At 34.4% G+C, this 21,996-nt stretch overlaps 3 protein-coding genes across 20 annotated transcripts in view; 1 reads left to right on the forward strand and 2 right to left on the reverse strand.

Annotated features, from left to right (window-relative positions):
* LOC124631708 (putative sodium-dependent multivitamin transporter) overlaps nt 1–2,204 on the forward strand; it is a 17,072-nt gene extending 14,868 nt beyond the window's left edge. Inside the window, exons 10-11 of one of the 2 annotated variants that reach the window (XM_047166261.1) lie at nt 102–1,172; nt 1,402–2,204. In XM_047166261.1, the coding sequence (XP_047022217.1) occupies nt 102–137 (36 nt within the window). In that variant the 3' untranslated portion in view covers nt 138–1,172; nt 1,402–2,204. Of the gene's footprint in view, nt 1–101; nt 1,173–1,401 lie in introns of those variants that run through there. The other variant, XM_047166262.1, reaches the window with a different exon arrangement.
* LOC124631707 (centrosomal protein of 290 kDa-like) lies at nt 2,198–16,235 on the reverse strand. The gene is made up of 32 exons (XM_047166260.1): nt 16,053–16,235; nt 15,257–15,332; nt 14,648–14,919; nt 14,437–14,572; nt 14,215–14,351; nt 14,006–14,116; nt 13,640–13,924; nt 13,339–13,526; nt 12,983–13,264; nt 12,768–12,907; nt 12,511–12,685; nt 11,603–12,441; nt 11,368–11,533; nt 11,159–11,297; nt 10,970–11,079; nt 10,645–10,821; nt 10,294–10,555; nt 9,975–10,215; nt 9,226–9,895; nt 8,968–9,102; nt 8,777–8,882; nt 8,521–8,694; nt 8,022–8,224; nt 7,640–7,789; nt 5,814–5,948; nt 5,407–5,561; nt 4,868–5,043; nt 4,132–4,292; nt 3,705–3,832; nt 3,177–3,274; nt 2,606–2,743; nt 2,198–2,356 (listed from the first exon to the last, which is right to left on the reverse strand). The coding sequence occupies exons 1-32, from the start codon at nt 16,233–16,235 to the stop codon at nt 2,291–2,293; spliced, it is 6,414 nt and encodes a 2,137-aa protein (XP_047022216.1). The 3' UTR covers nt 2,198–2,290.
* Nucleotides 16,236–16,926: 691 nt separating this feature from the next.
* LOC124631675 (vinexin) overlaps nt 16,927–21,996 on the reverse strand; it is a 184,541-nt gene continuing 179,471 nt past the window's right edge. For all 17 annotated transcript variants that reach the window (XM_047166191.1, XM_047166192.1, XM_047166199.1 and 14 more), the window contains 5 exons: nt 21,737–21,977; nt 20,431–20,592; nt 19,579–19,708; nt 19,025–19,170; nt 16,927–18,639 (listed from right to left, as the gene is read on the reverse strand). In XM_047166191.1, the coding sequence (XP_047022147.1) occupies nt 18,617–18,639; nt 19,025–19,170; nt 19,579–19,708; nt 20,431–20,592; nt 21,737–21,977 (702 nt within the window). In that variant the 3' untranslated portion in view covers nt 16,927–18,616. The remainder of the gene's footprint in view (nt 18,640–19,024; nt 19,171–19,578; nt 19,709–20,430; nt 20,593–21,736; nt 21,978–21,996) is intronic.

Genomic DNA, 21,996 nt, shown 5'->3' on the forward strand with positions numbered 1-21,996 from the left:
AAATTATAATTTTAAAAAAGTATTATTGTATTGGGATCTTTTTGATTATCGAAATTTAAATTATAGCAAAAAATATAATGTGATTTTGTCGCATTTTTCAGTGTAAACTCTTGCAATCGAACGGCGTTCAAGATTAATTTACAGTACTTATTTATTTAAGTAGACAAATTATTATAATTTTAAGTTATTTTTTATAAGAATAGGTTTAAAAAACATTTAAATGTTTGTTTATTGTGAATTTAGTGCTGTTGTTTGTTACATTCCTAGTTTACGAATATTACATAGTTAAGTCATGATTTTGAGATCCATATTTTTTGGAAAACACTCGCTATTTGTAGATAATATTCTCCGTTTTCTAAATAAATTTGTACTCTACTCTACCGGGTAACGTACTTACCAAGGATTAAAGGAGGAACATGGAACTAGAAGAATGGAATGAAATGACGATTTGGAGCATCAAAATTAGTATTAAAAAGAAAACAATAATTTATTATAATATTACAATATTTAATTAATTTATTAAAATTGTATCTAGTTCGTTGTTGATTAAAATTGAAGGAAGATTGTGGGTAATAGTAAAAAGTGAAAAGTGTGGTAAAACAGTAATAATGTCGTTACATGGGTTTCTGATACCTACTCAAAACCTGAAACAATTCGTTTATTTATAAAAACTTTACCAAATCTTGACCAATCCAAAGGAAAAAAAATGCCCAGTGGTAATTTTTGAAATGGGTAAAACTTTCTCAATAACGACGATATTTTATAAAATATGAAATTTTTATGACCACTAACTAATGACACTGTTTTGAAGAGGGTCAGTTTATAATTAGCTCAACGAAGAGGTCATCTAAAATAGAATTTGATTGAGCAATAAGCTCGAGAGATAATAGTTCAGGACCTTGAGCATTAGGGAACAACCGTGAAGAACTGAAATTAATAGACGCCTATAATACTGGCCTTACATGTTGTTTCATACTGTATATGAAACTTTACCTACTTTACTAGGCCTTTGTATAATCCAAATTACTTATTGTAGATTTTTAAATGCGAGTATTGAATGTGGAATTTTAAAATTGTATAGTTCAAAATAGATGAAAAAAATAAAATGGGAAATATGCACACCTGATTACTTTTATATTGTTTTTTGATAGTTCTGTAAATCACCTTTCTCTATAGTTCGGCCATTCAGAGAATGCGTTCCTGACACGTCGCGATTGAACTGACGACGTAACTTTGCAATGGCGTTGCAGTTACGATAAAAATATTTTTGCTGGTTGTTTACCGTTTTAACAATTGAGGAGCATTAAAACAACATTATTATATCAATAATCAATGAATGTTATTACGTCGTCAGTTCAATCGCGACGTGTCAGGAACGCATTCTCTGAATGGCCGAACTATAATACTTTTTGCACCTGACTATCACAATGAAAACTATATTTTTTATGTAATTTTCTATGGTTTTTAATATTTTTATAGAGTTAAGAGAACATCCTATTTATTTTTTAAATAAAGACCAAAATACAAGTCACTGAAAACAACAAACTATTTGTATTTCTCACGTAGATGGCTGTATAAATGAAAAATGTATGTAATATGTATTTCGCTTAAATATGTAAAATGTACGAACTGATTACATGAGTTTGACGCAACTTGTCTTCCAAATTCGGTGAACCGAATTGTATTGTATGCTATAATTATACGTATGAGTATATTGTTGATAGCTGTTGCATTTTAGAAATGTATAGATTTAGTATTAGCTTCTTTGAGTGAAAGCCCGCACTGAAACACACACGCACGTGTGTACACGCAAAAATAAACTGATTCAAGTCCGGGAGACTTGTTATGGCAGAATATATTACCATTATTTCGAACGTTACCTAACGCAATAATTTTCTTTCTGAAAATAAACTACATATTAATGACTGCTTGCAACATGTAGGAACTACGTAAATGAGTAGTTCTTCAAAGGATTTTAGATAGCCCTCTGAATATGATAAAGAGATTTATTAAAATTACAGGCTGTGTAATAAAAGTATAGATGAATCATCCTTGGAACCATCCAACCCGATAGCCATACTTTTATTTAAATATATTAATTCCGTTCAAATGGTTGTAAACTTGTTACAAATTACTTAAAAACATGAGAAAGAATGTGTGTACTGGACATTACAAAAGAAATAAATGAAATGCGATATTGTAAATTTTGTTTTTATTTATGCACACAAACACATAATCACTTACATAACGAACATTGAACACTTAAAACAAAGAATAGTTAGTAAGATAGTTAAGCTGATATAAATCCACCTCTAGATCGTGTAAGCTCTTCTATTTGCCGGTGTAAGTAAGCGTTCTGAAAAGTAAAAAAAATATAATAAAAAAATCGCGATACTTAAGTATCCATTAAAGCTTCCATCAGAATTTCATCCATATCCTATGGGATGAGACCCACTTTGCGCAATTGGATAAAAAGTAAGCCTTCCTTAAAGTAGCCTAGATAAATGTATTATCTTACACTGATAAAAATATTCAAATTGGTCTAACAGTTCCCGAGATTGACGCATTAAAACTAAGAAACTGTTCAGATTTGTATAGGTGATACCTCTCTGAGTAACTCATCTTCTCTCTCAGCGGCAATCTTCAGCATTTCCTTGGATCGCTCCAGCAACAGATCTTTGTCGTGAATCGTTCTCTTCAAATTTGCCACTTCTATTCGATGAGACTCCATTTGAGTACGACCCTGAAAGATACATAACTATTTGGTTGGTGCTAAAAAGTACATTTAGTTTTATTACAGATATATAGCAAACTGCTACTGCATACATAGAACAAAATGCTAGTCTGATAAAGAAATATTCTTAAATTTGTAAACGACAAAAAAGTACTTATATTAGATCAATCATCACCAGTCTCACACTACTCATTAGTGGGATTTCCTTCCTACATTGGATTCCTAATGAAACTTATATTTCAGCCTTATTTGAACAAAAACGCTTTTTATTATAATATATGTTTTTTTAATGCTCAATCCTTCTCCGTGTGAGAGGAGGCCTGTGCCCAGCAGTGGGACGATAAAAAGGCTGTAACAGTATGTTTTTTTAACCGAACTCCTTAAACGGGGAATGTGCTCATTCGGATGTTATTTCTTCCTCAAATTAATCTAGGTGACCAACCTTCTCGGTATTACTGCTGCGACTGCTGCTGGGTCGAGAGTCGATCTTCTTATGAATCCCTCCCGACTTCTGTTCCGCTTGCAACTTGTTGATGACGCCTGAAACAAGCGTGTTAGAACATTCTGGGTGCAACTAACAAACACCTAGATGTGAAATTGTGTCCGTAAGTGATCCTAAACTGTGATTTTGAAAAAAATTGAGGTCTTCGGTATTATCTGTTGTTCATAGATTTTTAGAAAGGCAAATTGCACATGCAACAGTCAAACCACGAAAATCTGCCATTTCTAAAATGGCAATCTCTTTAAGAATGGAGAGTTTTTTTATGACTCCTCAAATAGTGGTGGAGTGGTAAGAAGTGTCAGATCCTCACAGACTAAAGTCATAAAAATATTCAGTCCTCGATCATGGGTAAGATTTTTTTTATATTGGTATAATTGAAACATTAACATTCGAATTCCTAATACGTAAAATCATGCATTTCGTAACATAGTGTATTGTGCAGAAATCATCTAAGGCATAAATACATACCTCTCAAACTAAGGACAGTTTGTTCAAGATCATTGACTCGATGCTGTTGTGCCGTGGTCGGTAATGTTTCCATGGTGTTTATCTTCTGAGTCAACTGCACGTTCTCTTCCTTCAACATCTCGCAATAACTGATATTCAGACAAACAAAATATAAACATAAATATGTATAGTAAGATTTTAGATGAAACATTTTGAACTTCTGGATTTGTTTCAAATGTGTGTTAAGACAAATAATATATTATTCGTCTCTTATATTTCTTTCAATTATGATTTCATGATTTATATTCTCTAAACATGATGCCTTTCAGATTGTCCAACTTTGTTCCTTTTGAATACATTTCACCGACGATCAATCTTCAAAATATAAACACTGAAAAGCATGGATGAAAAAAAAAACTACATTGAACATTGTCATTAATATCCATACCTCTTCCAGTAATTAAGCTCTGGTTGTGCATCCCCGGCGGATTTGAGAGGGCTCCGAATCTGCGCCTCCAGTAGAGTGGACTCTAGTTTCAACACTTGTCCTTTCAGCGAGGTGATCTCTGCTAGTGAACGTTCGTACTCCGCCACTAGGAGTTCGTTACCCTGGAATATCAAGAGGAAGTTTTGTACATACTACAATGGTTAATAATAAAATGAAAACTTTAACATTTTAATGAAGACACAATATAAACATGGACAGTAAGTAGTGAAAAGAACTGCAAATGTTATAGGTAGTATACCAGCGATGGCAAAAAGTTTGCAAATAGCATCAGCAAAATCAACGTCTCCTGAAGAAAGGTATAAAACTAAATGTCTATTGACACTTGACACAGAGCGAATTGTGTAAAATTGCAAATATTTGCAAAGTCAAACAGTTGGTAAATGATCCTTTGTATGCCTCTGTTCCTTCCTATGCCTATGAACCCTTTAAGCTTGCGTTAAGACGTGTCAAGACTGTTGCCAAAATAAACCTGTAACTTATACATTACCTTCTCAGCAATTTCCAAGGCAGCAATTCTCCTCTGCTGCGCTTGCACTCGGTCCAACAGCGTGGACACCGGCAGCGCGTCGGAATGTGAACCGCACTCCTTGACGCTTTGCTCCGGCTTCTCTTGTGTCTCCACTTCTTCCTTCTCTATTGCTATTAGTAAGACATTAAGCTACAACTTCTAAGTTACCTTCTCAGCAATTTCCAAGGCAGCAATTCTCCTCTGCTGGGCTTGTACTCGGTCCAACAGGGCTTGTGTGGACACTGGCAGCGCGTCGGAATGTGAACCGTACTCCTTGACGCTCTGCTCCGGCTTCTCTTGTGTCTCCACTTCTTGTTTCTCTATTGCTATTAGTTGGCTGTCATCTGTTAGTGTGGTGGATAGGAAATGTTCTCATTACCAAAAGTTTTTTTAGGTATGTATATCTAAATTGTATTTAGGAAACCTTCTCTGCGAATACAACAGAAGAGTAGCAAGGCTCTTATAATCTCACTAATCTAGATTGTCAATCGATCTATGGTGGAATGGATTGGCTTTGGTCGACACTCCATAGAAAATTTTTCAAACTATTTCACAACTCTAAATACCTTCTAAATATCTTTGTCTTTAATTTCTGGACCTAAGCTAATCCAATTCTTTGTTTCCACAATTTTAGTCTATAAAAAGCTACGAACTTCTTATGCTCATGTGTAAAACCTAGTGCATTTTTATATGAGGTTTTGACTTACGTTTAGCTTCATTAAGTCTAGCGAGCAGCGTTCGCTTCTCCTTCTCCAAGCGAGCCACCGCAGACTTGGCGAGGCTCAGGCCGGCCTCCAGTTTAGTGACGTCCTGGCATTTATCTTCGTAGCGTGACTGCCAACGGTCTGCCGCCTGTTGGGCTCTGAGGAGATAAGACATTAAAATCGTAAACCAATCATTTCTGATCAAATGTACTTCATAGCCTTCACTGGAGGAAGGTTCTATATTCCTGGTACCTACTACTTTTACGCCGTTCCTTCTTAAGCCGTGGAAACTATTTCGAAAAATTTCGCAGCCCCGGCAAGCTTCGGCCCTGTTGGGCCCCACTGGGACAAACACCTGCTTTCAACTGATTCAATTTTTTTTTTGTAACTACTATGTAATTGCTACATACCTCTTCCACTTGTCCCAGAGCGCGACGCTAGAGTGATGCTCTCTGCGCGCGCTCGTCAGCTGAGCCTGGAGCGACGCGATCTTGTTGTGCAACGCCGCTGTTTCAGCCGTCGTCACTTTGTTGCCGGTCGTGCTTCTGAAATTGACAATGTATTTGAAAATATTAAGTCACAAATTAAACCATTTTGTGCCACATTTTCAGTAGCATTCAATAAATCCCCGAATATTATAAATGCGAAATGGACAACAGATTTATAGGTTAGCATACAGATAGATTGAATTCCTTAGAGACTGACAAAACTTTTTATAAGGGCACTGTAGATACATCCCTCGGAATCTCACCAACCACCGCAGCACCTTGTGGCACAGCTATCAAATACATACACGCTGCCTAACCAACAAAACCTTACAGTTGAAGTATATCGGGTGTTTCGTACCTAATCACATTAAATTCTATCACATATACTTTATGATACTCTATGGCGAATTGTGAAAAAAAAACCTACTCCATTCAGTGGTTAGGCCACAGGAGTCATTTTTAGTTTTCATAATTTACAACATCATGTGTAAAGCAGAGATAAAGTTAGGACTATCGAATGATTTGATCAGTTGACAGCTGTCAGTTTTCAAGGGAGAATTTCAGTTGTTTGTAATGACTGACTTTTATATGGTGTTCTAATTTTCGCACATTTTTATTCTATTTACTTTGTTTGAAAAAATCTTTTTTTTATTTTTATGTATTTTTCTTTTTTGTTTGTGTTATAGTTCGGCCATTCAGAGAATGCGTTCCTGACACGTCGCGATTGAACTGACGACGTAACTTTGCAATGGCGTTGCAGTTACGATAAAAATATTTTTGCTGGTTGTTTACCGTTTTAACAATTGAGGAGCATTAAAACAACATTATTATATCAATAATCAATGAATGTTATAATTTTGTGCCAAACTGAGTGTCAAATAACTTGGTAAACAATATTTTTCTAAATCTATACTGCGCTATTACAAGGTTATGTCAGCGGTTTATATTTTGTAGTGCTGTGCTAAAAATAACAGGCAAGTATCGTAATCTGTTCTTATACAGTTATAATATAAAATAATACGTTTTGATTTTCTTTTTAAGAATTGGAAAATAATGGACTATAAGACTTAATTATAACGTTTATGAAATATAAAAATAAAACTATGACCAAACCGCATTTTTATACTTAGATTAAAAATGGTAACCCCAAATGGCGTTATGGGCCGCCATTTTGTGACGCTAAAACAGTCGTCCGTTGTCGTTTCGTGCGCATAGACCACGTTTTTCAAGTGTTTTCGATCTGTTTTTATTTGATTACCCGGCTTTTGTTAGACCGAGATATCAGGATTGATTCTGTTATTGATAATAATATAATTATACATGTAGGCGAAGATGATGATGAAGACACCACCTCCTCAAGCAAATCGGAGTCTGATTAATATTCTGTTCGCACATTCAATTCAATGTACTTGTAACAAAGAATAAATAAAACAATTTTATTATATGAATATTACCTTTTTTTGGTTTCCACTTAAATAACTAAAATATAAAACAAATGATTCCGCCAATTTAAAACGAAAATAATCTTAAAATAATGCGGCGGTTCATTTTGAAGGAACGGTAACGAACTCAGTGTTATGTTGTGCCCATCACTAGTCGTGACTAACTGATAGGTGTCAGGAACGCATTCTCTGAACGGCCGAAGTATAATCGACATATATTAACCAGTATATTAACGCATTTCATTTAATGTGATTATGAACGACACACCCGAAATTTATTATAATATGGAGGTATGAAATATTTACATTCTAAAAACTTGATTCTTTAGGTTCTGAGCATCCAATCGAGCTCGCCTCTCCCGTGAAGCCAGCACCTTGATCTGCCGACGGAGAATTGCGTTCTGTTTAGTAGCTAACTGCTTCTCCCGACGGAGACGCTCTATCACTGGCTCTTGCCTGTGGAAAAAGGGAGTTACAAATAATCAAATTGCAATTTAAAAAACAACCAGACAAAGAAATTTTGAAGAAAATTCAAGTACCAAAGATATCTAATACAATGCAAACGTAACAAAAGAAGTTGACGTAAAAACAGATGTTACTGCAACACTTTCGTCTATTCACATTTGAGAAATCTATAAAATCACACAAGAAATTTTCTTCGTACTTTCTTATTCTTGAGTTAACTTACCAAATAGTCGTAGAAGAAGCTGGTATTCTAACTACATCTTCATGCGAGTCGTGCAAATCCACCGTGGACTCAAACTTGAGTTCCAGTCTCTCGGAGCCTTGTTGGGACAACGCATCGCTAGTTTCATCAACCTCTACTATAGCAGAGAGATCGAAACTAGGGTCGTTGACTGAGATCAAAGTTTGCATGTTCATTATTTGTGTCTGAAATAAACACATAACCCACATGTGTTTATTTCAGACACATGAATAATAAACACATGTGGGTTGTAAGAAAAATATTTTATGGTATTGAAAAAGGTATAGCTAAACATGTTTACAGTTTTCAAATATATTACTCTTCTCGAAGCCCGTGTTATAAACACTCAAAAGCCTTCCCAAAATCAAAGATATTAGGATCAACAGGTCTTATTTGATGAGATTACATCTTTATATACAAACTTATAATAGTAGATTGCTTCCCTAGGATAAAAATGATTAATACTTATAACCCTTCTCACCTTCAAATTGTTTATAATAATGCGCAACTGTTCAATTTGTGTGTCCTTTTCTGACAACTGTTTCAGGTAGATAGTTTTCTGTTCAGTGAGCCTTGTCCTTAAATCCATATGTTCCCTCTGCATTTCGTTTATTTGGGTCAACCAGTGCTCATTTTCCGCTTTATATGACTCTACCTGTAAATATATCAACAAGTCTTATGTTCTTCTCGGTTACAATTTTTTACCAAGTTTATTTTAATATTTTTACGAGTCTTACCTCATGGGAGTGTCGTTCTGCAAGTTGAGAATTCAATTGCTCCATCTTAGTTAGTCTTTCTGCTGCTAATTCCTTCCAACGAACCGATTCACTTTGATATGTTGTTCTGCAAAATTCCAAGTTCATATAAAATTATTATGATGTGACGAAATAAAAACTTATTATGATAATAACAAGTTACTAGCACTCACAACTCAGATTGGCACTCCTCTAATTCACTTTGTAATCTAAAACTCTTGTCTTCTAACTCCGCGATTTTGATCGTATATTTAGTAACAACTTCTTTCAATGCTTCTCCGTTGGAGGAATTCGCTTCACTGGTTCGTCTACAATGAATAAGTGATTAGTGTTATGTTTAGGATTGCACGTCACATAATTATTATCAGCGTGTCCAAAATGATTGATTTGGACATTTTAAGGCGTGTTACCAAATATTTTCCTAAGCATACCTATCTAGCTTAGACTGCAATTCCATTATCTTGACATGCAGTTCTTTAACGGATTTTGCATACTCTTCTCTTTCGTTGTTTAGTAACTCTTTGTATTCTACCATAATCGCATTTTTGTCATTTTCTAATTGTTTTATGGCCAATAGTAAAGATTTGTTCTCTTCATTTTTGCTGTCTCTCTTTTGATGGATTTCTGACATCTGCTTCGTTTGATAATCATTGAGTTGTTTTTTCAAGTCACTAATAATGCCTTGTAGTTCCTCGTTTAGTACATCTTTTTCATTGTTAGAGTGTTTTAAGTTTTGTATCGTGGATTCATATACAACTTTCTCGTTGTTTAGGGTAAGAATTTCTTGAGTACGTTTTTGTGCTAGACCCATGGCTTCATACAATTGTTTAGTAGTTTTGTCAATGTCTGCTTTGAGAGAGACTATACGATTAGACATGACTTCCAATGTATCACTGGTTTCATCTGTCTGTATAAACCGGTGAGCTTTAATAATTTCGATGGGGATAGTTTGAACAAATGCATTAGAATATTCGGTACTTCGTTTCTTTTGTGGTGTCTTGACTGGCGATTCTGACTTCTTATTTTCCTTCTCAGTATCTGGGGCACTTTTTTGTTGTGGTTTCAATATTTCTGGTTTCGTCAATGTTATGGTTTGACTTTCTAAAATTGAATCGAAATATAAGTAAATACAAATTTATTATTTTAAAATATGATTGATAAATTAATAAATATAACTTACTTCTAGAACTTGATTCCTCGTCAGATTGAACATCTTCCAATTCCAATTGTATTAATTGGCCTTCAGAATCGTCATCAACGCTCTTACGTTTTTCATTAATAGCGGACTTTTCGAACCCTTGATTCACAAGCACAAGAGTCTTCTCTAAGTTATTGCAGTGCTTGATTAATTCCTCACGGGATAATTCTAAAGCTTTTAATTTTTTATTGATGTGTTCTAATTCTCGCGCATTCACCGATTGCTTAAATAATAAAAACGAAAGAAAGTATCAAACATGACGTTTTCTATTACTACAATCATTTATAAATTTTGCGCTTACCATCATAATATACTTGAGTTTGTGTGGGCAACTATCTTCTTCTATCAAACATTTATCTTTAGATATATCCAAGACTTGATCGAATACACTATGCTTGGTAATTAAATTAGCTCGCAGATCTTCTATTTCATAGAGCTTATCATCCACAGCCTGGTTTTTACGGGAAAGTTCTTCTACTTTATTCAGATATTTTTCGAGGGATATAAGTGGAATACTTCCTTGGTATTGTTGTCGTAGTGTTTGCATAATTTCGTATATGTATCTAAAATTATATAAAAAAAAACCATTTGTAACAATCATTATTACTAATTGTTAAATACTTGAATCAGAGATATGAAAATAATTACGTACTTGAATTTTGATTCGTAACGCATGGCATAAACATCAAAGATTTTCTGTCGAGCTCTGAACATATCTTCAGCTTCCATTCTCAATTCCCTTTCTTTATTCAGAGCTGCATGCAGTCTCTCTATTCTCTTATGACTCTCGGACGCTTGAAGGTGAGCTACTAAGATTTCACCGCTTAGTCTGTGAAGGAAGAATTTGAACGGAATTAGTTTGATAAGTTATGAAAATGTGATTTTACAGATATGGCGTTTTTAAAATAAATTCAATCGTTTTTAGGCTTAAATCTAGGTACAATTATAGACCCCGTAGGGTACAGCAAAAAGGTTACCTAGCAATGATGGCTTTATTATCACTTGTAGACTGTAGATCTAAGACTTGGTGCTGTAGCATGTTAATTTCCATATCATGGCTCATCTGTCTCTGTTGACTGTCTTGCAACTGTAAATTAGAAAAAACGCTCAAGTAAATAAACCAAGAAAAAGTGAAATATTAAAACACGCAATATGTTTAATAATACCTGTAAGAGTGCAATGTCTAATTGACTGCTCATATGCTGGCATTGTTCTTTAAGTGATTTATTATCTTCAGATATTTTATGCAGTTGCTCCTTCATCAAATCGACTTCTAGCTTTGTTATGGAAGCCAAAGTTTCATCACTGAAATTATCAACAGCATATAATTTAATTGAATTAAAAAAAAAAATTGCAAGAACATTGACTATCTTACATGTTTTTAACTTGTACTTCTTGAAGCTCCGAATTCTTAAATTCCAAATCTTCTATTTTCTTGTTTTTATTATCCAACTCAATACAAAGTTGTTCTATTTGTTTTTTCAAAATCATGTGCTCTATATTTGACTCAATTTTTTGTGCCATTTCTTCTGACGGTTGCCCTGTAATCATTTAATGTTATTTAAAAAGTGATTTAGGTACTTCATTGCTATGAATTTGAGAAATATTACCATTGCGTTGGTTAATTTCAAGACGAATAAAGTTGATAATATTGATTTTATCTTCATCTAGTCGAGTAAATAGATTCATCATTTGGTTTTGGTTACTAAAACCTTCTTCCACTAGCTTTCTGTATTTTGAAATTACTTCAGTAAGTGCCAAGTTTTGTTTCCAGAACAGTTCAAGAGATATGGAATATCTTAACTTATCCGTTAAATTTGCAACCGAAAGCATTAACTTTTGAATTTGTGTTTCGTAATCTGACGATGCTTCCATTGCATCTTTTCTAGTCTCCAAAATTTCATTTTTCATATTTTCGTTTAAGGTCCGTATGTATTTGTATGAATCTTCTAAATAAGTACATTTTCTTTGCCAACCGTTCATATTAGGAGCAGGGACAGCGCCAGGAGAACGGTCACTATGATCTTCATCTTCTTGTTGTAACTGATTTTTTAAAGTTTCTATTTCTGCTTTATATTGTTCCTCTTGAATAGACCATTTATTGAGGTCGTCGCTGGCTTTAATAGCCATAGATGTTAGTCTATCAAATAACTCTTTGAATTTCATGTGGAAGTATTCTAAACCCTTTTTTAATTGATATTCATACAAAGAATTTCCCTTTTCGACAAATTTGACAATTTGTGACTTATCATAAAAATCAATGTCATTTTGTTCTTTTTCTGACATCCAAGAACCGAATTCGCAAACGTCTGCATTCATTTGTTGAGAAAGTTTCTCTTCGGCCTCCTTTTCTTTATTCTTAACTTCCATTTCAATCAACCTCTTTTCGAGTTCTGATGATTTTTTAGTTGCATCTGATAATTTTGTCATCATATCAAACGTTTCTTTTCTGTAAATGAATGCTTAAATTAATAAAATAGTATCTTTGGAATTCATTGTTGTAGTAAAAAATTAGTACCTAGCTTCGTTAAGGGCCGTTAATAGTGCATCTTTGCCACCGATGGCAGCTCTTAGCTCCATAACTGTAGTCATATGTGGTGCAAACCATCCTGCCGAGTTTCTTGCTTCCATTGATAATAGTATTGTTTCTAAGCTCGGACATTGCAGTGTCAATACACCAGAAGAACTTTTACCTGAAATTGAACAAAACGCCACAATTATGTAAAATGTCTAATACAATATGAAAATAAGGATTATCTTTAAACAAGTACGCACTATTATCTTTCAAAAATTCTAGTATTTCTTGAAGACCTTTACGGAGACCTTTATTTTCTTCAATAATTGCAATCATATCATTCTCCTGATCTTGGTTTTCTGTAGCGACTGATTGATTCTCCAATTGTAGTGTTGTATCTCTAGAATTATACATAAGATTAATTATTTTAATTCCATTCAAACAGAAGAATATGACGACTTAGCTAATGATTTACTCTGTTTTGGCTTCTTTATCATCATGGGCGCTATCATCGCTTTCAGTGTCTGCGACAATTTCATCAATTTTTTCTTTTTTATATCCAGCATTACAAAGAAGATTTGTCATTTTTCGTATTTTAATAGTCAAATTACGATTATTGAGCTCAAGTCCAATAACTTTATTTTCCAATCTCTTCAGCTCCTTACTGATTTCTGAATTAGTTTCTTGTAAAGTACGATACTCCTTCATAATACCTTCTGTAGGTATATTCTCTTCAGCGGGTATGTTAAACTTTTGTCTGCAACATAAAAGTTAGATAATATATAGTCATGCTATAAAGATAGGATCACGATAAGTCTAAGAATTACATACCTCAGAGTTTCATTTTCAAGTTGCAAGTCATTTATCAGATTGTTTAAAGTGTTCGCTTCTTGCACTAATGTTTTTATACCTTCATCTTTAAACTTAATTTGTCGTTTCTTGTTTTTCAATCCTTCGAGTAACGCATTTATTCCTTCGTCTGATTGCAAAAGCTGCAGTTGCGATGTAATTTCTGTCAACTTTATAAAACGAGTATCATTATTAATATTTTTTCATATGTAAAATTGTAGGTAGTAAACAAAAGTACTTTGTGGTATAATAATTAACAAAATAAATGTGATGTTATATTTACCTCTTTTTCTCTAACCGCAACCATTTCTTCAGCACTTTGAAGACTTTCAGTTAAGGTCTTGACTTTCTTTTTTAATTTATTGATTACTGCTCGTTCTTTGTTATCATCAGAAATATTTTTAGCGTCGGGAGCTGCAAAATCTGGCACATCTTCTATAATAGCTTTTAGTTGTTTATTCTCTGCTTTTAGGATATTGATGAGGTTAGCCGTTTGCTCAATTTCATTGGAAGCTTCTAGCAATTTGTCTTGTAATTCCTTGATTTTTTGTTTTTCTGCGTCATTTTTCTGATAAAATATTTTAATTATGACTATGTAGTCTATGTTTTATATTAGATTCCCAAATAAAGAAAATGCACTGGTACTTACTTTCGGCGATGAAATTGCTGAGACTTTAGAAGCTTCCTTTAAATCTTCTTTTAATTTCAAATTCTCATTTATTATTGCCTCTAATTCAGCTTTCTTTGATCTGGCGATGCTCTGAGATAAGTCAAACGTTTAAACAAGTCCATATAGTCAATATAAATACTATTATCCACAAGTATTACAAGTAATATGATGATTATGATGTTACTGACCTTCCAATGTTGAACTTTGGATTTAATTTCTTCATAGATGTTTTCCCTCTTAGAATCCTTCTCAAATAGCTCCTTTCTCAATCCTTCCATTTCAAACATCAGGTTAGCTTTTGCCTTTTCCGATTTACCTAATATTTCTGAAATAATAAAAAAAAAATGTAATTTAATATATGTATTGCGTTTTAGATGTTACATATAAATTGCTTTTGTTAGTCTTGTTACCTTTTAACTGACTGCATTCATTGTTAATAGCCATTATTTGTTCAGTTAGGTTATCAATAAGCTGAGTAGCTTCTGTTAACTTATCCTTAAGTATTGACACTTTTTCTTTTAACTTAGTATTCTCTTCTTCTAATATCTGGAATCATAAAGCGTTACATGAGCTTATTTCAGAAGAGATATTGGTATCAATGATTGAAGGTATTGTTATTACTTTGACATCACTTAGTAACTTCCTAATGTGTTTGTTCTTCATAGTAACTTCTTGCTCTAGTTCGGCCACAGCATTCATTTCAGACAGTACATCTCGACTAGAGTCACTATCCATATCGAGATTACTTCGAGTTTCCTCGAGTCTACTCTTCCTGGACTCCAAGTCAGCGATGTCGGCATATAGCTGTTCCAATATCTCTTTATTTGCTTTTATTATCTCTTCTTGGTGTGTTATGGTTTCGACTGCGCTGTCGTTGCTTTGTGTTGGCGATACTGAATTAAAGAAATATACACAGACTGTTACATTTACTAAATATTTAAATACATGCTCTTCAGCTATAGAATAATACAGAAAGAGGAAATAGGAAGGTGCCTTTTTTGGTATCGTTGAAGTGCTAAATTAGTCATAATAAAACATCTTTCTAAAGAAAGATCCATCTAGCTATATCATTTTGTGATTCAAGTTAATAAAGAAAAGAAAACACTGAGGGAAAATAAATTTATTAAATAAAGAAGTCGTTAAGCTGCCTAATGGGGAAAGTGTGGGTCTCAACGCCATAATGTTATAGCAGGTAATATTGCTTGTAATAAAGAAAGTACTTGTATTTACCAGTGTAAGAGGTATCCACTTTCATTTTACCGCTTTTCTTTTGAGTTGACTTTAGTTGGCCAACTAGGTTGTTTACCTGTAGAGAAACGTGAAAGACACGATTTTTTGAAAATCTTTGGAGTCATTTAACACCTCAGTAGAGTAAAAGATTAGCTGCGCAATACGAAATAGAAATATAGTCTACCTGAGGATTTTCACTAGGTTTAGTGAGAAAATCACAAAATGCTTGTAAAAGCCTAAATGAAATAAAATGATTTGATTTTGACACATAGTGAGATCCAAATACCTACTTATTAAAATAAATAAAAAATATACGGTGTATTATGGGAATAAAAAAGTAAGCATTAAATCATTTAAGTCTGTTGTTTCCACCGATTGCTAGTTAATTTATGTAAGTAAAAAATACATTTTATACATTGTGCATAATCAGTATCATTTGTAAAAAAAGGGGTGAAATTAAATCAACCGTTACAAATGTATAGATACCATTGCAGCTGCTGTGAACATTGTTTATATCGCTTGCATAATACTTATATACGTCAAAAATGCATTTTACATTCTGTTCTTTTGATATCATATAAGCTACAATATACAGTACATTTCATAGTAAAGGGAGAGGGAAAATAATGGTAATGAAACTTGAAGTTTATTTAAAATAGCTGAAATGGCGAATCTATCATGAATGAGCTGCCATTAATGAAATGTTATACATTATTACATATAGTTGTACCTACATTTGTAATATACCTTTTCTGGACAAAAATAACCGCCTTGGCATATAATAATACACGCTTACCTGCTCACTCTTTATCTTCAGTATATCTTGCGAGAGTCTAAACAGAGTTTTCAAGTCAGTAAAATTTAGTTCGATATCATCTGCTTCCATCCAGCACAGGCTTTCACATAATTTCTCCTTATCTGATTGTGTGAGCTCCTTCTGTGAGAAACTCAGTATTTCTCTCCAGTCTGTTTCCACCATTGTTGCTAATTAAGCGTTTATTGCAAGTTATTTTAATAGTATTTTATAACTGCAGTGTGCGCGTGACTCACTGCCGCAAAGCAATGTTTGTTTGTAATCAGCGCTGTTGCCTAGCAACGGGGTTGTTGCCGCAGTCAATTATTATTTTGACCAAAGAGTTTTTAGTCATAGGAATATCTGTGTAAATATTGTTCTTATTATTTCATCTGTGACAGGATCATGTAAGAGGGAATAAAATTAATATTAATTTTATTTAATCAATTTTAAAATTTATAAATACGAATAAAATGGTGTCACTATTCGATGTGAAGAATTTCGTACTGGCTTGAATTGGTGAAAAAAAATGTTAAAAGCCATTAGCGCTACAAAAGAAGAAAAAGTATATTTTTTCTTTATAATGATTTTATGGCATTTATTCCAGTTTTTCCATCAAAATGGCCAAACATTTTAGTATTACATCGTATGTTGTGGAATGAGGTTCTAAGCATCCTTAATTGCAGACTTTTTTGAACGAGAAAATTGTGTAAACATGGTATGGGTAGGTTCTTTTCACCTTTCCTCCCTAGATAAATAACTTCCATGCTATCTGTACGTAAGCTCGTTCCTTATAATTCTATTTTATTATATGTTGTAACTAGATGCATATAAAACTTTTTCAGGCTATTCAGGTTGCATAAAATGAAACACATTATAAATACAAAGATTACTTTATTAGGTGTGATGATATCGAACAATAGCAGTTAATGTTACATTGTATGTCGAGGTGTCAACAACAAAATAAAACATTTGTGCTTTAAAAATAAATTAACAAAAGTAAATACAACAATACAATTGGTTAAAAAATAGTGAAAGAATTTGCACCTACACAAAATGAAGCATAGACATAGGGCGAGGGTATACTTTGGTAACACTTAGAAAAAGTACAAACATTTAGGTAGGTAGGTATATATAAAATTCCTATGTAAACATCCACTACTGGGTTATACATCGATATCAGGTAGAAATACGATGGAAGGAAAAAAACAGCATTTTCTTTCAAAATTGTAAAAAATATTACAAAATCTGATCCATGACTAGATATTATTTAAAACCGTTACACGTTTTGATAGAAAGTTATACAAAAATGAATATTATTAGATGCCTGAACCTTTGACACCAGATTATACATAGTACGCGTATTTATTAATATTCGTACAACTAATTTTAAATTAAGCATACAATATTGTATTGTCAACCGTTGCCAAATAATTACTCGCCCTATATATACTAACCATTGCATAGTCTTGAGTATTATTATGAAGGTATTTATATCATTAATGCGGTAACTAATATCCATACCTAGTATTCTGTAAGTTACGCCAATGCACACAAAATGTCTAAACTTTGTTATCACCAGAGATTATTTTGTAAGTATTACTCCAAAGTTTGACTTTTGCAGATATGTAATTCCATGTATTGATGTATATAAATCGGTTAGTATTTTAGAATTAGTAATCCGGCTTCGTTCTTTTAAAATATCACTTTTAAAAGACGAGCCCAAACAAGTCACTCCTACGTTATAAATAAATACTACGCTAAACAATTTTACAAGTATATAAGTATTTTTATTATTTTTTTACAATTATACAACATCATAATTATCAGATAAACATACTCTTTGGGACGCATAAAACAACTTTGGATAGATTACATTGACGATGCGGTTACATGTTCCATTCGAGGGATGACAGAAGCGAGAGTACACCGATACACATTGATACTTCTACTGTTAGTGTGTTAGGCTCGAGTCGAGTTACTAATGCCGTCACTATTGCACGCTTTGGTCAGCAAGTTCGAGTTCTACCGAGGCCAACTCTAGTTTCAGCTTAGCTTATATCCTTTGTACAAAATATTATAAAAAGTCATGGCGTAATTTTGGTATCATTCGACGATAGACTCTAAGGTACATATTCGGTTATAATATTTAACATAGAGCGGCTTTAACACATACATGACCTCCACCACTACTCATGTACTTATGATACTACATTGGGTAATAAATACGTAGAAATTGAGGGCGCGGTATACAAATCTATTATAATATTGAGGGTATTTTGGAGTAGCTATAAAGAACTAATATTATTTTGGTGACAAAGATTTTAACACTCAATAATTCACTGGCTAAGTTTGAGGACACGGATTAGTGAGTTAATGGAGTGCTCGGTGGGGTTGATGCGTTCACGTCTGTTGGTAAAGTGGCGAGTCGCGGTGGCGATCGCTAGCACATTAGCACTCCATTAGTAGTGTAGTCCGTGTTTATTGTCTGTGTGTGTGTGGTGGCGCGGGCGGCGCGCACACAGCGCGGCGCGGCGCAGGCGCCGGAGCAGCGACCACTCGCGCTATCAGATGCGCTCCACGTAGTTACCTGGAAAGAGCAAGTTTATATTAAAAAAGTGTAATGTTCTGTTGTTAATCAAAGCATATATCAACATTATTCAACTGAGTGAACACGCGTAGTAGATAGTGTAATTTATTTTCCATGATGTAATGCAGCGTCTCCGACTGTTCTCCCTATTTGTCCATACATTGGATACCGATTTTGCGACTTTCTTGTTTGGAAAGGCATATTCATGACCCGTGCTTTACTTGGGTAGACTTTACCAAAATTCACCTAATAATCTAGCTAACTTGAGTTTTGAGGACACCTGTGCCCAGCAGTGGGACGATAAAAAGGAAGATGACTGACAAAATTATGAAAACCTAATAGCTAACTAAATACCTACTGCATCAATCCTCTACTCCATGCATACCTGGGAAGGTCCCGAAGCGTCCGGTCCGTTGGCTGGAGCCGACGTACCAGCCGTCGTCGCACTTCTCCAGCACGTACACCGTGTCGCCCTCGTTCAATTCTAGCTCATCGGGGTTCTGTGGCCGGTACTTGTACATCGCGCGGTATCTGCAATTTTTTGTTTTAAGAAAGTTATAAGGTAATTAAAAATATAAGGCAAGTTTGTTTTAGGTGAAAAGTTGACTACCCTTTGATTCCTTTTTTTTGTATGATGACCAAAACTTCTTTTTAATATGGCCCACACTCACCGCCCCTCTATGGTCGTTAATCGATGACCGATTGTTTCTTGGAGAAAAATAGAACGCAGGGATAGCAATCGTGCAACGCACAACTCCTACAAACGTCCCAATTATCTGTCCTACAAAAAATATAATGAGAGAGGGCAGCCTCATAAATGCTCCAAAAATGATTCACATTTTTATTCCCACAGCTGACTATCAACATGACCACATGAGGTTATCACACATCGCATAACTGCACAACATTCAAAAAGTTAAAAAAAAACCTCATACTAACGGTATGGCCTCCGCATTAGTATCGACGTACAAGGGCTCGGTATTGTTGAGGTCGACGCCCGCGCCGGTGGGCGGCCCGTAGCCGCGCTCCGACGCCGACAGCGACGCCTGCGCAGGCTTCGCCACGTAACCTGCATTGTGACGTCACACTTTTGTTTAGGGCATAAAGGATATATGATACCTGCAGTCTGGAGTCCGTTATCCTGTGCTTATTTAGTCCTGTATTGTATTACGCGTTTTTTTGCCCTATTGAGGGAAATAGTTCCCTTGGAACGCGTCGATCTCCGCGGAGTATACACCTTACCTGTAGGTAGTTTTATACCTATGCTTGATAACGTAAGGTAACAATTTGCGACTAGTTGCAGGAACAATGAAAAGTCAATGAAGCAGTCGATGTTATGTTAACACTTTCAAGATTAATGTTTTCATAATATTTGAGTGCCATAGATAGTTTAATGTTTCACGTCTTCTAAGGGCCCTAGTTTACGTAAATATACTGAACAGAACGGAACAGAGTTTGAATTTGCTATTGTTTTACTTCACAAACCGATACTTAAACTTCACAGAGTCAAACAGGAACATTTAAATTGCTTTCTCCCGGAATAAGCGACTTATGTAAGTCCAAAACTGCTACATGAACTTTGGCACTCTTAGTCAACAATATTATAAGGGTCAGAAGCAATAATACCATAGTATACAGAAAAAGAGACAGATTCTGAGATAGTACTTTAATCAGTACTGTCTTAAAATCTGTCTGTATAATCATGTTAATACAGAATTACAGGGACTTTTATATATATTCTATTATACGTAATTTTAAGATCCACAAACCTATATTTTTCTCTAATCTTACCTGGAAGTGGCTGCGTGGCAGGTGGTGCGTTAGAAAGCGCAGGACTGTTCTGTTGAGGAGTATAGCTGTGTGGCCCCATGCTCCTCTTAGCTGAGCCGTTGAGTAGACCATGGGCAGCTGGTGATGCTACTGGCTTGTCGCTGTTCAGGATCGGCTGAGGGTCTGGAAAATTTAGGTGATTTGTATTAGAAAAGGGGGTTAAAGATATGTATTATTTTAGTGGGCTACAGATATTATTTTTCACCATATTTGTAACATACATTATTGACAAATAAATAATGTCCATTTCTATTTAGGTAGCAATTGTTATTTTAAGGCATCTTTTTCTGATTTATTTATGATGTATGTCCAAGTGATATAGACTCTGTTTGTTATTAGGGTTTCACCTTCTTTGTTCAGCAATAAATTGTACATACGAGGTTTAATCCATAAAATTAAAATTATCTACTATAGTATTTTTTCCTATATTAATCAAATACATTTTAGATATCAATATTTAATATAAATAAAGAGACTAATCTATGAAACAATAAAATCAACTACAATATTTTTTCCTGTATTAATCTGACAATCCAGTTAAGATATCAGTATCTAATTAAAAACCTTACTCACAGAGAGATTCCTGAGATAGCGAAATCAAAGGGCTTTGTTGAACTACAAATGAATCATCAATTTGCAGATAAGATAAAATGATGGAATTCATGAACATAGCGATGAAGTTAGTCAGGCTCATTAGTAAAACGTCGTGTTTATTCTCTTACGTAACTTAGCATATTAGCGCGAACACGCCATTATGGTAGTGACAGGTTTACGGCCTATCCCAACATTCAATCTATCCATTGTTTTGGTTACTAGGGATAAGAGTCTGACATTACTTGTATGGGGCTAATGTTAAAATCCTATCCCCCGTATCCAAATCAATGGATAGTTAGGAAATGCGGATCGGCAGTTAATGTATATGATGGGATGTGTCGTAATCAGATGTTTCTCTTGGAAATTGGGCGTATCGAAAATGAACATTTGCATTTGCTGAGGTGGCACAAAGACAGATGCTTTATTGTTTTCGCTTTCGGTTGCACAATCGTTTCTTATGTGACAATCGTTTATAGCTACTAACGAAGGTACCATTACCTAATGATAATGAATAAAAAAAATATACATAAGTATAACTTGAAAATAACCAGGTATATACTTTGGATGCCTCTAGACTTAGTAGAGAAACGATTTAAGAAATAACTACCTACAAACTGCTCTAGTTTTTTTACCGCTAATTTTACGATTTTACTTTGTATATCAAAATACTCACCAGGTTTACTAGGACTGGGTTCCTGCAGTATAGTGACATAGCTATCAGGAAAGATTCCAGTCTTGGAGCCGTTTCTGCCTTCCCACCAGTTCTGGTCGATGCGCCTGGTGAGGACCACCACCTCTCCCTTCTTAAGAGGAAGTTCCAAGTTAGTTTGAGCTGTGAAGTCGAACTTCGCTCTCGCCCGACCCTCGACCACTGCGGGCTTTTTGGGAGCCTGTACTGTGTCGCCTTTTTGTATCTGAAAAGAGTTTCAAAAT

Source organism: Helicoverpa zea, chromosome 7, assembly GCF_022581195.2.
Source record: "Helicoverpa zea isolate HzStark_Cry1AcR chromosome 7, ilHelZeax1.1, whole genome shotgun sequence".
Classification (NCBI taxonomy): Eukaryota; Metazoa; Arthropoda; class Insecta; order Lepidoptera; family Noctuidae; genus Helicoverpa; species Helicoverpa zea.